Below are 15,194 nucleotides of genomic sequence, written 5' to 3'. Positions count from 1 at the left end.
AAAAAATTAAGGGGGAATAGGAAGGCTTAGTCAGAAGCCTTTCTCCTGGCGTGAGGTGGCCTGATGCAAACAGGAGGTGGGAAGAAAGAGCAGGTCACCATGATGAAGGAGAAGCAGATGGAGTTGGAACTGGCCCTGATCCTCCTTAAACTTCTGAGGGAGACTGAGGCAGAGACAAGGGTCTCATATCTGTGACCCAAGCAGCAGATGCAGACAGCCTGAACCCAATCCCACCACCCCCGAGCACCAGTGCACCCCAGCTCAGCAGTGTCTCCAAGGCAAGAGAAGGAGAGGACACTTCAAAAGCAGCCCTTCTAGTTGCCTTTGCCGGGAATGGAGAGCCAGGGCAGTGCTGGTGGAGATTGAATCTAGTGATTACTTTAAGGGATTTGCTGTCTCTTTCTTTATCCCTCTCTCTCTTTTTTTTTTTCTTCTTTCTTTTTTTCTTTTCCCCCCCTTTTCCCTCCCTCTTATCCCTTTCGTGGTGCATTTGTCTTCGAGGAACCTGGGGTGTTCTTTTCATCAGTTCAATCTCTCTCTGGCACTTGAGTCCTGATTGGCTGAAGGACTTAGGGGAAAAAAAAATCTTTAATTAAGTAGATAATCTCTTCTTAGGAAGTTGTGCGGCTCCATTTCACCAGCCCCCTTTAGCTCTTACTTTAGGATTGGTTATCCTTTGCAGAAGGTGGGATTCAGGAGGCATCCGCCTCTTCATCACACCAGGACTGCCGGCTGGAAAATAACTCCATCCCTTCCCTAAATTAGTTGTGCTTCTTTTTTTTTTTTTTTTTCCTTTTCTCTGGTGGTGGTGGTGGCACTCAAGTTTGGGGTTTTTTTAGGATCTCCTTTCTCCCTCTTTATTTGGATTTTATATTTCACATGGACCCTTATCTGGGCATCTTCTTCCTCACTCCCTTCTTCCAGTCCTGCTATGCCTGGTGAGTATCAAGAGCATCACAGTCTGTGTCACAGGCAGGTGCTCTTCCCAGATACCCTAAGGAAATTCCTCTTCACCTTCCTAAATGTCTCCCCTTTCTCACTTAGCTCAGTTCTGTCTTTAATGGAATCAGATATTTAACCAAGTCCCTACACACTCATTGGCAGGGAGATTAGATCTATGAAAGTCCCTCTTTTTCCCTGCATCTCCCAAAAATAACTAGGGGCCAGATTGTAAGCTGGGGTAAAATAGGGGTGAGTGGATGCTGAGACCTAGCCCCTCACTTTCAAGTGGGAAGATAACCCAATGGAAGAGCCAGAGACTTCTGTTTTTCCAAAGGCTCCCAGTCAGCTTGTCTCTTGTCTTAATTAAATCAAGTGGGGCTTCTCTCACGCTCCCCAAAGAGGACAGTCCGTGATTAAGAGCTCAGAGCCCGCAGGGGTGACTGAGATCCACAGGAGTGTCACTCTGGATGAGCAGCCTGACAGCCAAGCTCCTTGGCACACACAGGGGCAGAATTACTTGTCTGAAATTCATGTATTAGTGTTTCCTGGGGAGCTGCTTTTGCTACGGCGATTGCTACAGCTTGGTTTCCAACCACCTGAGGTCCCATCAGACCAGTTCTGCTGTGCAATAAATCTGTGGCCATCTCCCATGGCCCTCTTGCTTTGTCCTGAGGGCAGTGTTATATTTATTTCCCAAAAAGTTCTTTACTTGAACAGGAAGAGATTATGCTTGCATCAAATCTCGTATAATTCCTTGTGGGACACATCAGTCCCATTCCCAAAGGGAAATGATCTCTGCAGATATTTTTCCTATGTGGTTTTTACTGAGTACCCAATTTTTTTTCTCAATTGTTGTGATGTCCTGGGGAATCTGCTCAGTGGGTTACAGACTTATCTCTAACAGCAAGCAAAGTCCTTTACCATTCAATTACTAAAATCCCCTGCCTTCTCCATATCAGATTTCTAGGGTTATTACCATGGATGGAGAAATCAAAATTACAAAAAGAGAAACTAAAGAGTAAATGGGAACTCATTCCTGTTAGTCTGGAAATGAAATTTGTGTTCTTTCAGAGATTTTCTACTCTTTTCATTAAAAGAATACGCAACAATTTGTATATGTCTAAATACTATAAAGCAGCAAACTCAAGATAAACCTCCCTTCTGGAACAAGGGTAATATGTATGTTCTACAGAAAGGCTAGGCAAGAACTCATGCTGATTTTATTGTTATTTTTCTGCTCTTCCTGTGTATGTGTCTTGCTTTCCTCAATAAAAACAGGTTCAGAATACATTAAAAGGAAAAACCACAACATTTTAAAGACACAGTTCAAAGCAGAGAAATTTCAGCACACTAAGTAGAGCTAAATATGGAAATCCAAGACATTTTCAGTCCAAAGTTGGATGTTTAAATTCCCTGTCTCTCAGCAGTTTTTATCTAAGAGAAAAGTTTATAGATCAAGACAACCCCGCTTCTCTGTGCATGTTGCTCATAGGTCATGAGTTCCATAGAGAAAGGAAGATTGAACTTTTATTTAAAATTATCTTTTTGCAGACACTCTCCTTTAACTCTTGAGGAGGAAAAAAAGACAAATTTGTGGGAATCATAAAATAATTCTGCTTGAAATTTGCTCTGGTTTTCTCCATCTGATCCTATGGCTTAAAACATGTTATTTTTTTCCTGTGATTTAATCACAAGAATTGGGAGTGGGAACATGGGAGGAAAGCAATATAGAACAACAAGAAATGTTTATATATATACATACATATATATATATATATATATATATATATATATAGGTGTGTGTGTGTCCACTTCCCTTCTTTGTGTGTGGATCAGCTTTTATCATTTAACGGACCATTCAACCAATGTATTATTTCTAGGTCATCAAAATGTCAGGATTGCATTTAAGAACAAAATCTTCAAAATAAACATAACAAAATAGAGAAAAATTAGGAAGCAATAAGTAAAGTTCCAAATGTTATTGAGTTGCTGCTCCAATCTCCTCTCCTGTGGGAATGATATAAAGATCTCGAACTCAGTAGTTTTCTCCTAAATGTATTTTTTACACTTCAGCTGTGGGACTGCCTTTGGTTTCCAGCCTCCCTGATTTTCTAATAACCTTGGGGAGCTCATATTGAGAACAAAACTCAGATACAAAAGGAAATTCTATCCATTTGCTCTATTTACAATAATGACAGTGAAGATGTAAATCCAGATTTATAATTTTCTAAAGAGCAAAACCAGCAGCACAATAGCCTGAGTGGGTGGCAAGGTATCAGACAAATATTGTAATGAGAGATTATGTAAGGCTCTCAGGGCATATTAAACTGAGGAGCATGATGCTAAACTGATGACTGTGATGTTATTGGTTAAAGTTGTAACTGAGACAGAATTATCAGAGGCTTATTAGTATTTGATATGAGTAAAATACAATGGGACAGCTGCTTGGCAGAGTTCTTTGCTTTCAGATCCAATAAAGCTATGATAGAAAACTCCTGCTGAAGATATTCCCTAGCTTTGAGATAATTTTCTAATATTGGATCCAATGAAAATCTCTTGCTCTAGGTTTACTTTTTACCTGGAGACATAGAGTTGTGCTGAGGGAAGCAGCGTGCCCTGGCCAGGGCTGCACAGCCTGGGGAGAGGGCAGAGGAACTCGGGGGTGTCCTCCCTCTACCTGCTCAGCTATGAGCCTGCTCTGCTTCAGTCCGTGCAATGCTGTCCTGGAGTTTGAAGATGGAGGGAAAGGGGTTTACACAGATAGAAACTCCCTGACTTTCTCAGAGAAGAGAAATTACTTCAAGTGTCTCTTTTCATGTGTGTGATACAAAAAAAAAATCACCAATGTCATAGAAATTGGGCTGGTTAATATCAGCTATAATGCAACTACTTAGTTAGTTTAGTATTACATTCTGCTTTCCTTTACAATGCAATGAAAATTTGTAGAAATACATAATTTGTTTTTAAGAATCACTCTACAGAGAAAACAGTTAAGAGAGATTTTGGTAGTGATTCCTATTTGCAGCATAGAGATGATTCTAGAGACACTGCCACTATTGTACTACATCTGTGTAAGTAGTGGCTTAATTGCTCTCTTCCCTTACTGAAGACTATATACAGAATGGAGATGCATTTTTCTTAGCTAAATTATAACAGCAAAGAAAAGCACACAGATTCTGTCTCCATTACTATCTTTCCTTCCCTCTCAACACAAATAAGAAAAATTTCAGCAAGCCTCTAGCCATAAGATAGTCCCATCTTCCCTTCTCCTGAAGCTGCAATAGTTAAATATTGGGGTGTCCAGTGCACAAAACACTTGAAACTTTGTGAATCCTTTACTTGTCTAAGTCCTACAAACCCAGCCAGCAGCCTGCCTGCCTGTTGATCTGAGAGCTCAAGGAAAATGCCTTCAGTCTCTCTGACTTTATAAACTGTTTAGAATATCCTGATGGAAAATTGCTACTGTATCATTTGCTCAGCTGCAGATGGAGAATTGGCATATCCTGAACTTGGCCTTTCTGTGGACCTTGAAGTTTATCCTGGAAGGAACAAATCCTCTGCTTCAATGCAGTCATGTCAATTGACTCCTGCTAACAGGCTGGTTTGCTGTAAACTGATGTTGGATTACCATCCTACTCCTAAATCCATCCTTGGAACATCTCAGATGTTCCTAATCTACGGGTTTGGGAAAATCCCTTCTATACACTGTGAATTTGGGTTTTCCTACCCACAAGGGAAGCAATGCAGATGGGATATATGTCTCCTTTTGATGACAAAAACAATATAAGAGAGGACTTGCAATTTTCTAGCTCTTGCCTACGCAGGAGTATTTTACCAGAGTTTTCTCACAGCTGCTACCAGGGGCCCAGATTCACACTGACACCATCCTGAGTGTGGTCCCCATAGCAAAGCACTTAAGGTCAAGGCAATGGACAGAAGGGAAACCAGATGGAAAAATGACTTGTTCATGCTGCTACCCAGTTGCGTTAGGATGGGGACCCATGGAGCTTACACAGTCTGATTAGCCCCAGGTTCATGGCCCTGTGTGATTCAGGTCACCCGATGCTCTAATCACTCGGCTACAGATGCCGTCTCTCCAAGTCCCAGGAAATATTTAATTAGCTGTACAATGCAGAAGCAGCTTCCAAAGGAAAATTCCTCTGCAAAACAACCATCGACTTCGTGCTAAAATACCCATGGGGGCTGGAGCACAGCCGGGTCTGAATCCCAAGCCTGGAACAAAGGGAAAGAATGTTCTCACAGCCCACTCCTGTTTTGACCCAGGGGAATCTTTCCCAAAGAAAGCTGCATCAATATAAACACATTTTCACCAAAAAACCCACAAAAACCAAACCAAAACAAAAGAAAGCTAGACTTGCCAGAATGAAATGTTGCAAACTCATTCTCCCAACTCTAAACTGTCACAGCAAAGATCAGGTTTCTTGTGATTTTGACCAAGCTAAAGTAATGAGACCTCCTTTTGTGTTGTACTTTGGAAAGGATCTCTGTGGGTGCAGGTCTGGTGGAAGTGAAGTGGGGTTGCTAACTGCACAAGTGGTTTTCCAGGGAAGGACAGCATCCTTTCTCAATCTCTCACGTGTCTGATGTCTGGTGACCTGTCTTGTCACCCTGTCTGTCCCTGTGTCGATGGCAGGGCTGCACTTTGACCCTCAACTTTGGACAGCATTGCCTGCTTCTGACTGTGCTTGACCCACCCTGGGATGCCCACACCCTGTCTGTGCTGGATTTGTAGCACAAAAAGACAGTGTCTTTCTCTCCGTTATGAGGGAATACTTGTGGCTCATTTGAAGTAGAACATAATTTTGAGAAGCTGAAGTTTCTATCAGTGCACGCTCTGTCATTTTCCCAATCACTCACTGCAAGATCTCAATCCACTCATTCCACCTCTGGCCCCAGTGCCCTCTCTGGGTGATAACAGCAGTCACCCATTGCTCTCAAGTGCTGGGTTCCAGCAGGGAAAACATTCCATGGACTCACCAGAAATAGTGATGAGTGTTATTTTACAAACCTGGAGAGAGTGGAATTAGGTATTTTTAGGAGACTCACTCTTTTCTTATTTCATTTCTGACTTGGGATATTTCGAGTTGGCTCTTGGGCTTTCTCAAAGTGCCAGTCCTTTCTGCCATGACGCCGCTAAGCAGGACTCACCCAGCCATTCTCCAAATTCTGCAGGTGGTCACTGCACCATATGGAGTCCCAATGCTGACCATTTGCACAGAAACAGTATTTCTTACTGAAGAAAGACTCAGACCAGACAGCATCCATTCTGCAAGGCCATAGGGACAGTGTTGGAACCAAGCCACACTGCCTGACCCTTGGAGATGATCCCTCCACACCCTCAGTGGGAACAGCAGAAAGCTTAGCTTTTTCTAGGACCTCCCAGACCCCAAAACCCCAGGGTCCCCTGCTCAGTGTCCAGGAGGATGGGAAGGACAGGTATATTTGTGCTCAGCCATCACCACAACCTGACCAAGAGGAGAGTGTGGGCAGTAAGACATGGCACCACAGGAAAACAAGGGATTGTGATGTGGAGAGATGCATCTGGACACATATTGCAAAGGAGCAATGGTGTGATGCCCTCCTTCCCTCAGCCTGGTCCCACTGCTGGGGCTGGGGGAAATGCTACCCTGAGTTTAGTCAAGTGAGGCAAAAAGCAAAGCTAGGGGAACCAGAAAGCTAAATAAGGGGTAGATTGGTACAAAGGGTAGCTGAGCAGAGGAGAGCAAAAGGAGGGAGCAGTGAAGGAACTGCAGCCCAGTACAGCCTGACTGAGGGGAGCAGGGTGGGGGGAAGGGGACGGCACTGTCCTGTCTCTTAGGGAGAAGCAAAGGGACATGGGGGAGAGACCAGAGGTGCCTGCAGCCAGGAGACAGGCAGACTGCGGGGGAGTGAGAGGAGAGCCCTGGGATGCTTGGCATTCCCCAGGCCCCTCCACCATCACCCCCTCCCTGCTGACACTGTCTCTATCTTCCAGGTCAGTGAATAATTTCCTGATGACGGGCCCCAAGGTAAGAGAAATCCCTTTGATCTCTGTCCCTGATTCCACTAAACCCAGAGAGGGAAGGAGAGAGAGAGAGAGGGGCTCCTCCTTCCCACTCCTCTCCACCCAGCCTTGGCCAGAGTTCCCCTCACCCCCAGGTTTCCAGCAATAAGGCAAAGAGAAAGGCCAGGAACTTGTGAGCTCCTTGGGCTGCGTGAGCCCTGAGCAATGCTGACCTGAGGTTCTTTTAAGCTGGTTGGGGCCAGATTCTGGAGATTTGTCTATTGACTCCAGCCAAGGCTCTCACCTGACATCTATTGCTTCCTGAGGATCAGGTTGGTATCAGGGCCCACACTGATCCAGCCAGAAAGTATTTTCTGCAGGCCCTGTAAACATACTTCCTCAAGGAGCACAACTAGAATTGTCAGGACGTTGTTCCATATTTTTGATCCCTCACATCCTTGTGCTCCTCTTTCAGAGGCTTTTTTTCTTAGCCAGGACCAGTTGTAAAATTTATTCACATTTTGTTCTGGCTATTCCCCAGGAACACCTCCAGGCCCATCTAGCTCCCAATACACTGGTGGAGCAACCTTGCCCCAAAGCACTAGCTCTCCCCCATGGGCTGTGGTGAAGAAGAAGGCAGGTTGAGGCATCTGCTAGCCTGGAGTTCCCTGATCTGAGCAGAAAGCTCTGTTTCCTCTCATGGTGGAGGGATAAGGGGTTCCCCATGGCAGAAGCTGGCTGCACATTTCCTAATGTGGCTAACAGCCAAGAGCTGATCTTTCTGACCCAGCTCAGCAGGAAATGGGTTTGCTGCTGGTGGGGTGAGCTTCTTAGAGAAGCCAAGCTTGTGTTTGTAAGATGGCACATAGGTTACTTTCAGTTGAAAATGCACATTGCCCCCGTGCTGATGCCCAGCTCTGCTCCTAGGCCTATCTCATCTACTCCAGCAGCGTGGCGGCTGGGGCGCAGAGCGGCATCGAGGAGTGCAAGTTCCAGTTCGCCTGGGACCGCTGGAACTGCCCGGAGAGGGCACTGCAGCTCTCCAGCCACGGTGGGCTGCGCAGTGGTAAGGAAAGCATTGGATACCACTACTGGCACCCCCTTGCTACAGGTTAGAGCCCATGGCCCCCTCCTCTCCTCCCAAGTGCCTCCTTTTCTTCCCCATTCCCACATGGGATGTGCCTCTCCCAGGAATCCCCCAGAGGGATCTCCCCAGGAGACCTCTTCAGCTCCCAGATACAGTGGGATCTCACTCCAAGGCCTCCTTGCAATGCCAGCCTTACCCATGGACCTGCTGAACCCCAACTGGCACAGGACCAAACCTGACACAACTGTCTCCCCACAAGGATGCATCCCCCTGACCTGCACATGGCCTGCTGGACACCATGCCTAGATGGTGTCTCAGGGTATCCCAGGGAGGCTGAGAAACAGCACAGGCTGCCTGATTGCAAGCAGAGGGATAAGGCTAAAGCGAGCAGTAAAGTTAATTAGTGGCTGTGCTCTGGCCAAGAGACAGAACAAGTCTTCCTACATCTTCCAGATGTCAGCATCGCCCTAGGCAGAAACCCAGCATCCCTGACCTGGGCCAGTGTAGGGCATGGGGCTGTGGTCATTGTCACTGTATCCTATTCCTTACCTATTTGCAGGTCCCAGGAAATATTTCAGTACCTATCTGGCCCTCTAGACCTATGTTTTATGCTGGGCTGGGCTCATACCTGCTCTGTAAAAGCAGGACCTGGGTGTAGAGGAGAGCCTCAGGCCTCTGGTGGGACTGGCAGCAGACAAGAGACCAGAGCCCCAGGCAGAGGTGGACAAATGTTTCAAAGCGGGGCCTTGAGGAGACAATTGCAGCACAAGGCCCACTCTGAGACCAGAAGCAGGTCCCAGAACCATTCCTGTCAAGGTTATCTGCTCAGATCCACACTTTGCTGGTATTAAAGGAAAGCCAAAGGCTCAGTGAAGCCAGCTGATGATTCCCAGACAGATCCTGGTGGGTAACTGTGGTCACTACTCAGAGCTCTTTCACCAGAAGGTACAGCTCGAGGGGACTGTGGGGAAGGAGCTCTTTGATATTGGAGAGGGCCCCTTCCCATTGGGGGTGTGTTAGTGAGAAGTGGGGGACATTGGCAGTCTATATCACCACTGTTGAGCTCCACAAGGACAGCCAGGTGCTACCTCCTCCACACCCCTTCAAATTACATAAGTCAGTCTGGATCATATTTGGGAGCTTCTACCTTCATGAAGTTCAAGCCCAAACTAAGCTAATCTGACATGTAGGGCCTCCTCTTCAACCCACAGTCTTCCCCACTGCAGATGTCCTGTGCAGATTCCTGCATGGTTGGAACAATTTCTAACACTGCCCTTGCCATGAAATCTTTTGCACATTTGCTCTCTTTGTTGACAGCAAACCGAGAAACAGCCTTTGTCCACGCCATCAGCTCTGCAGGTGTCATGTACACGCTGACCCGGAACTGCAGCCTGGGGGATTTTGACAACTGTGGCTGTGACGACTCCCGCAATGGACAGCTGGGTAAGAGGGATGAGCTGCTGCCCCTCACTTGTCCCAGGGGCAGGGGAAGCTCTTCTCTCCTCCACTGAGGCCTGAAGAAACACCTCCCCATCCTGGTCCCCACACCTGGGAATAATGCTCAGAGAAAAGCTTTCCCTGGTTCCAACCAAAGTAGCTCGGTGAAAGCTAATGGAGCCACATCCAGCCAAGCTCTTGATGCTTTCATTACTCTCCACATGAGCAGGAAAGTAGAAGGGGTTGCAGTTTCCCTGGTTCAAATCAAGAACTCTATTTAAGCTGCTGGAGATAATGACTATATCATACAGGCAGAGGAGTGGATCTGTTGCCATGCACCTAAATGATCTTGGTATAGCAGCACAGGTCAGGGACCTCAGGGCTCCCAGGGTCTGCAGGACCAGGCTGGCCCCACAGCAGAATGACCATGAGAAAAAGCAGGGTGGCATTCATAAACCTCTCTAGCACTTGTCAGCATGACAGGCACACAAGAGCACAACCAGGAGAATCACTGTGGGTGCACACAGCCATCACACCCTCCACATGGCAGTGATATCCAGGCCCTCAGCCACCAAGCACCTCCAGGGGAACTCCAGGCTGCACCACTCCAGCTCTCTGCTCAGCTTTCACAGAAAACACTGACATTTAGGGGTTTTGTTTTGAATAGAAAGAGGTCAAATTTCAAATTATCAAAATCTTTTAAAAGCCATGCCACATCAGGCAGTCAGTATGTGTCATTTTATGACAAATTCCTCTGGAGTGTCCAGTATTTAGTAATTTACTTTATTGGCTGAGAGTTTTGAAAATAGCTACTACTGCATAGGTGTCCAAAGTTTGGGAATGCCTGTCTCTAGCAGAGCAAGACTTTTGGGCAACAGCACATCAAATTCTCTCTTCTCTGGCAAACCAAGTTAGTCCTGCTACATTTCCTTTCCCACAAATACATTTGTTTTTAATAAAAAACTTTCGATTGTGGACTTAAAACCTTGTAAGGCACAGGAAACTTTTGGGCTTGACCAAAACTGCATGATTCAATTCAGCCATTGGACTGAATCCAAGCTGGTGAAAGGTCTTCCTACTTCCTTCACTCCCAGTTCTTGATTTGGACTGCATCATCCATCGCAATTACCCACCTCCCATGAAACACTCTTGTCTCTCCCTGGGAGAGGGGATCACGATGCCCTGGGGAAGTCCAGGCGAGGGCCAGGCCTTTCCAGAGAGGCACAAGGCCATTAAACCACAACTCCCAAGATGTACCAAGGTGGCATGTCAGGATCAGAATGTTCCAGAATTCAAATATTCATTAAAAATCTGGCATCTTTCTCTAGGAGGAAAAAAACTGCATGATGTTTTTCCAGTCCCACTCAGCTCCCACTCAGTTAGGAAAAGTACCTTCCACATATTTTTGTGTAATTTCACAGTTCTTTGCTGACACCCTTGTTTCTTGATGGTAACTAGAAAATCAGACCCTTCTAAGATGCCAAACAACATCTCAGAATTCTGGGTGTGCCAAAACCACGGCCTCCTTGATGCACATGTGCCAGGTTTGGGCTGTTCTAGGCAGAGGGGAATCTGCTGCCTCTGACCAGGATGTCTCCACCAGTTTTTTTTAATCCAAGTTAGCAAGGTGCTGTCCCTGCAAGTCACTGTGAACCAGCTGAAGTCAGGGTTTGAGAAGTGATTAGAGACCCAAAGGCTTATCTGCATGTCTGCTAATGCACTGTTACAAACACCTTCTAAATCCTGCTCTATAGAAAGCCTGGAAAGCCCTGTGTTTTCTGTACAGGACATGCCTGCCAGCCTGAGCCACTTACTATCCAGGCCTCAGGAGAAACGTCATGAACCCAGTGGGAGGGAATCTGGGAATACTGTGTGGTGAAAGGCTGCATTTGTCCCACACCCTCCATTCCCTCCCATCACTTCTGAAACCTCTTCTGGTTCTTTGACAGCACACATCTCATCTCCTTTCTTAGGGGGACAAGGCTGGCTGTGGGGAGGCTGCAGCGATAACGTGGGCTTTGGGGAAGCTATTTCCAAGCAGTTTGTGGATGCCCTGGAGACTGGACAAGATGCCAGAGCTGCTATGAACCTGCATAACAACGAGGCAGGTAGAAAGGTGAGTGCCTCTCTCCCTCCAGAGCTGACAGTGCATACCAAATTTGCTCTGAGCATTCACTGTGGAGCGTCACAATTTGATGTGGCTAAAAATACATGTCCAGAAGAAGAACTCGCTGGGGGGATGACAGCAGTACAATGGTGTCTGCCCCAAGGTAGCAAAGCTTCTGTGTTACAGTGTTAATTACTTTCTGCAGTCCTCTTTCTCCCAGTTCAAGGAGGGGAGCGCTGTGGAAAAGTAAATCTGTGAGCTTCAGGACTACTGTGCAGGGAGAATTGATGCAAAACTCCTCCACAGACCTGGAGCCATGGTTCTGCATGCATTGCAGCACAGAAATGGCCCCTCCGGGCTTTTTTTCTTGAACCCCTCTCTCTGCTCACCCTGTAGGCAGTGAAAGGGACCATGAAGCGGACTTGCAAATGCCATGGTGTGTCGGGGAGCTGCACCACCCAGACCTGCTGGCTGCAGTTGCCCGAGTTCCGGGAGGTGGGCACTTATCTCAAGGAGCGGTACCACAAAGCCCTGAAGGTGGACTTGCTGCAGGGAGCAGGGAACAGCGCTGCCAGCCGGGGTGCCATTGCTGAGACCTTCAGTTCCATCTCCAAGAAGGAACTGGTCCATTTGGAAGACTCTCCTGACTACTGCCTGGAGAACAAGACGCTGGGGCTGCTGGGCACGGAGGGCAGGGAGTGCCTGAAGAGGGGCAAGGCGCTCAGCAAGTGGGAGAAGCGGAGCTGCCGGCGGCTGTGCGGGGACTGCGGGCTGGCGGTGGAGGAGAGGCGAGCCGAGATGGTGTCCAGCTGCAACTGCAAGTTCCACTGGTGCTGCGCTGTGCGCTGCGAGCAGTGCCGCAAGCGCGTCACCAAGTACTTCTGTGTCCGCAAGGAGAAGCGGGAGCGGAGCGGGGGCGGCGCAGCCAGCCGCAAGCTCAAGAGAAAGCTCTGACTTGCTTCTGCTCCTCCACAGCTCTGTCTGCCCCTCTCCTCTCCTGCCCTTCCCATCAGCTCCTGGCACCACTTCTGTTTGGCATAGTTTGGTCTCATTCCCGCTGCTGTCTCACTGGGGCTTGGGCAAGGCAAAAGAGCCTTGTATGAGTGCTCAGGCCTTGCCCATACAGGGCATTAGTGCAGTGGGTAATGTCTTCTGGGGAGACCTTCAAGGGTTCACAAAACAAGGTGAGACTCCGTCCCTTCAACTCAGTGTCACTCTATCCAGTGACTACGGCATTATCTCTGAAATCACGGGAGGTCTTGGTGGCTCCTGTGGTTTTGAGCTGGTCTGTTCCCCAAACAAGCACCTGCTCTGGGCTTTTGAGTAAGTGAGATAAAAAGTACAAGGAAACTGAGGTGGCATCAGCAACTGGGCAACTCAGATCAGTAATCTGTAATTGAGAAGAGGCTTTTAAAAAATAGAGGTATTAAAACAGTTATTGCCTCAGGCCTACAGTATGAGGAGATACAAAAGACATGCAACTCCTTTCTCGGCTAGACAGCGTCCAGGGACCCCACAGCTTGGCTTCCCACCATCTGACAGCTTTGCTAAGCTCTCCAGTGCTTTACTTTGCATTTGAAATGGCAGCAGCAAGATCCAAATTGCTGCTTGATCTGCCCATTACACAGCTGTCCAAAATAGGGGTCCCATCACTTGGTTTTTACATGCTTTCTCTATGTCTTCCAAGTCTCCAGGTCTGGTCTCCCTTTTTAGGCCAGCATTCCCATCAAAGCCCCTGACTGATGCCATAAAGATGCCCTCACATTTCTCCACTACCTCCTTCCTCCCAAATCGCTCCCAGAGAGAGCTACCAAGCTGAGCCTACTCCCCATGTCCTGGTGTACTTGCCAAGCACTCTTACCCCGTCAGCTAACTAACTAAACACTTCTTCCTAGTCTGAGAAAATAATATCAGTTACTATTTAATGGTGGTGTAAATAGGAAAGTGAAGCACTTTGAAGTTTAATTTATTGCACAGTTACTGTGATGTATACATAACAGTTTTTCCTCTACCACTTATTGTATATATTCTATAGGCTAAGCAAGCAGCAGGAAGATTTGGTTGAAGCATCTCTGTTCCCTTGCTGAGGCTAGGGGAGGGAGGTAAGAAGCTGCCAGCTGCAGGATTTGGGGAAGCTCACTGCACCATCACAGCAATCTTCCTCTGTGCTGCAATAAGATCATCTACTTTGCTGTTTGAAGTGTCCTTTAGCCAGACAAGAAGCCAGCAGAGCTGTTACTGGCCATTAGACCCATCTTGTAGCCAATCTTTTGTAAACCAATAGCTAATGCAATAAATCAGTAGCCAAGTGCTTGCAAAACTCTGTTGTGTCTAAGTGGCTGGATGTTCTTTCATCCCATTTTGCATGTGTATGTAGAAATTTAAGTGTCCTGGAGATTAAAACACACTGCTTACCCATCTGAGCCCAGGAAGACCTAGCCAATTCCAGCCAGCACAACCTCAGCCCCTACCACAAGGGGAAAGGATGTGCTCTCTCCTGAGCTTGCTTGAGGATGTATCCAACTGCAATGCAACTGCCAGGAAGAAATGGGGTGGGAGGGGGGGAAGCAGGGCCCAGTGCCCACTACATCACAGATACATTAAAGTCACTCAGCAGCCTGTATTTGTCTCTTCATTATCAATTAGTCCCTTGATTCTAAGACTATCTCACAGGGATCAGGAATTTGGACCTTGGGTCTCATCAGAGCAAGAGCATTCCTGTCAAGCAAGAATCTGGCCTTGCAAAAATAGCAAGAAACCTTGGCCCATTCTCAGGGAAAACTGAAACACTTCCACTTCACACACAAACCACCACTGTTTGCACAGAAGTTCTGACTAGCACAGTGACCCTGCCGAAGGTCTCTTGCATCCCCAGCAGCAGCTCCCCCCATGTCCCTGTGGTTGGCCAGGAAAGAGGCATCAAGAGCCTCTCGGCCACCAGGGAAAGCTCCAGCAAGGGCCTCCCTTTTCCCCCTGGCTCTCCCGGTTCCACAGTCAGCTGGAAAAGCTGTGGAAGCCTCTTCCTCCCGCTCGTACTGCATCCCTGCCCTGCTGCCCCGGCTGCCCACGGCGCTGCCCGCGCAGGCCGTGGCACAGCCGCTGCGAAGGGGCCGTGTGGGCGCCTCAGCGAGAGCCCCGCCGCCACACGCTGCTTCCGTCGGGAAACGGCGGCACCGCAGCTGCAGAATGTGCTGACCTCAGCAGCGGGTCCCCCCTCCCGGCGCACGGAGCCCGCAGCGGTAAAGGCCCTGCTGCCATTGTGGGCAGGATTGGATGCTTCCATGTATTCATTTCGGTTTAATGAAGGCGCATTCCTCAGAGGAGAAATATTTACATTCAGCTTCCCAGGTGGTCACCTTCGCCCAGATGACACACAAACAGGCAGCCCCCCGCTCCCTTTTCCAATCCCAGCCGCTTTAGAGGGCTCGGGAGGAGGGGAGACAGCGGAGGGGGGGGCTGCTGGGGGAGCAGAATAGAGAAGGGAACAAAATGCTAATAAATCAGCCAGCCAGCCCTTTTCCCCTCCCCTCAGTGGAGTCAATGGAAAGTGTCATTTCACATGCTAATCCCCCTCCGATCTCTTTACAACACCTTTTCCGAAAAGTGTTTGGGAAAAG

General features: G+C 47.9%; 1 protein-coding gene across 1 annotated transcript; it reads left to right on the top strand.

Annotated features, from left to right (window-relative positions):
* Nucleotides 1-484: 484 nt before the first annotated feature.
* On the top strand, nt 485-13,897 carry WNT8B (Wnt family member 8B). Its single transcript, XM_064430654.1, has 6 exons — nt 485-938; nt 6,938-6,971; nt 7,874-8,012; nt 9,351-9,476; nt 11,444-11,586; nt 11,974-13,897. The coding sequence occupies exons 1-6, from the start codon at nt 880-882 to the stop codon at nt 12,529-12,531; spliced, it is 1,059 nt and encodes a 352-aa protein (XP_064286724.1). The 5' UTR covers nt 485-879; the 3' UTR covers nt 12,532-13,897.
* Nucleotides 13,898-15,194: the final 1,297 nt, after the last annotated feature.

Source organism: Passer domesticus, chromosome 8, assembly GCF_036417665.1.
Source record: "Passer domesticus isolate bPasDom1 chromosome 8, bPasDom1.hap1, whole genome shotgun sequence".
Lineage (NCBI taxonomy): Eukaryota > Metazoa > Chordata > Aves > Passeriformes > Passeridae > Passer > Passer domesticus.
This window is presented reverse-complemented; position numbering and strand designations above follow the sequence as displayed.

Excerpts from the sequence above, each read along its gene's own strand:
- WNT8B (XM_064430654.1), top strand. The coding sequence starts at position 880 with ATGGACCCTTATCTGGGCATCTTCTTCCTCACTCCCTTCTTCCAGTCC. Across the intron at positions 939-6,937 it reads TTCCAGTCCTGCTATGCCTG|GTCAGTGAATAATTTCCTGA; the intron begins GTGAGTATCAAG and ends TCTATCTTCCAG. Across the intron at positions 8,013-9,350 it reads CCACGGTGGGCTGCGCAGTG|CAAACCGAGAAACAGCCTTT; the intron begins GTAAGGAAAGCA and ends CTTTGTTGACAG.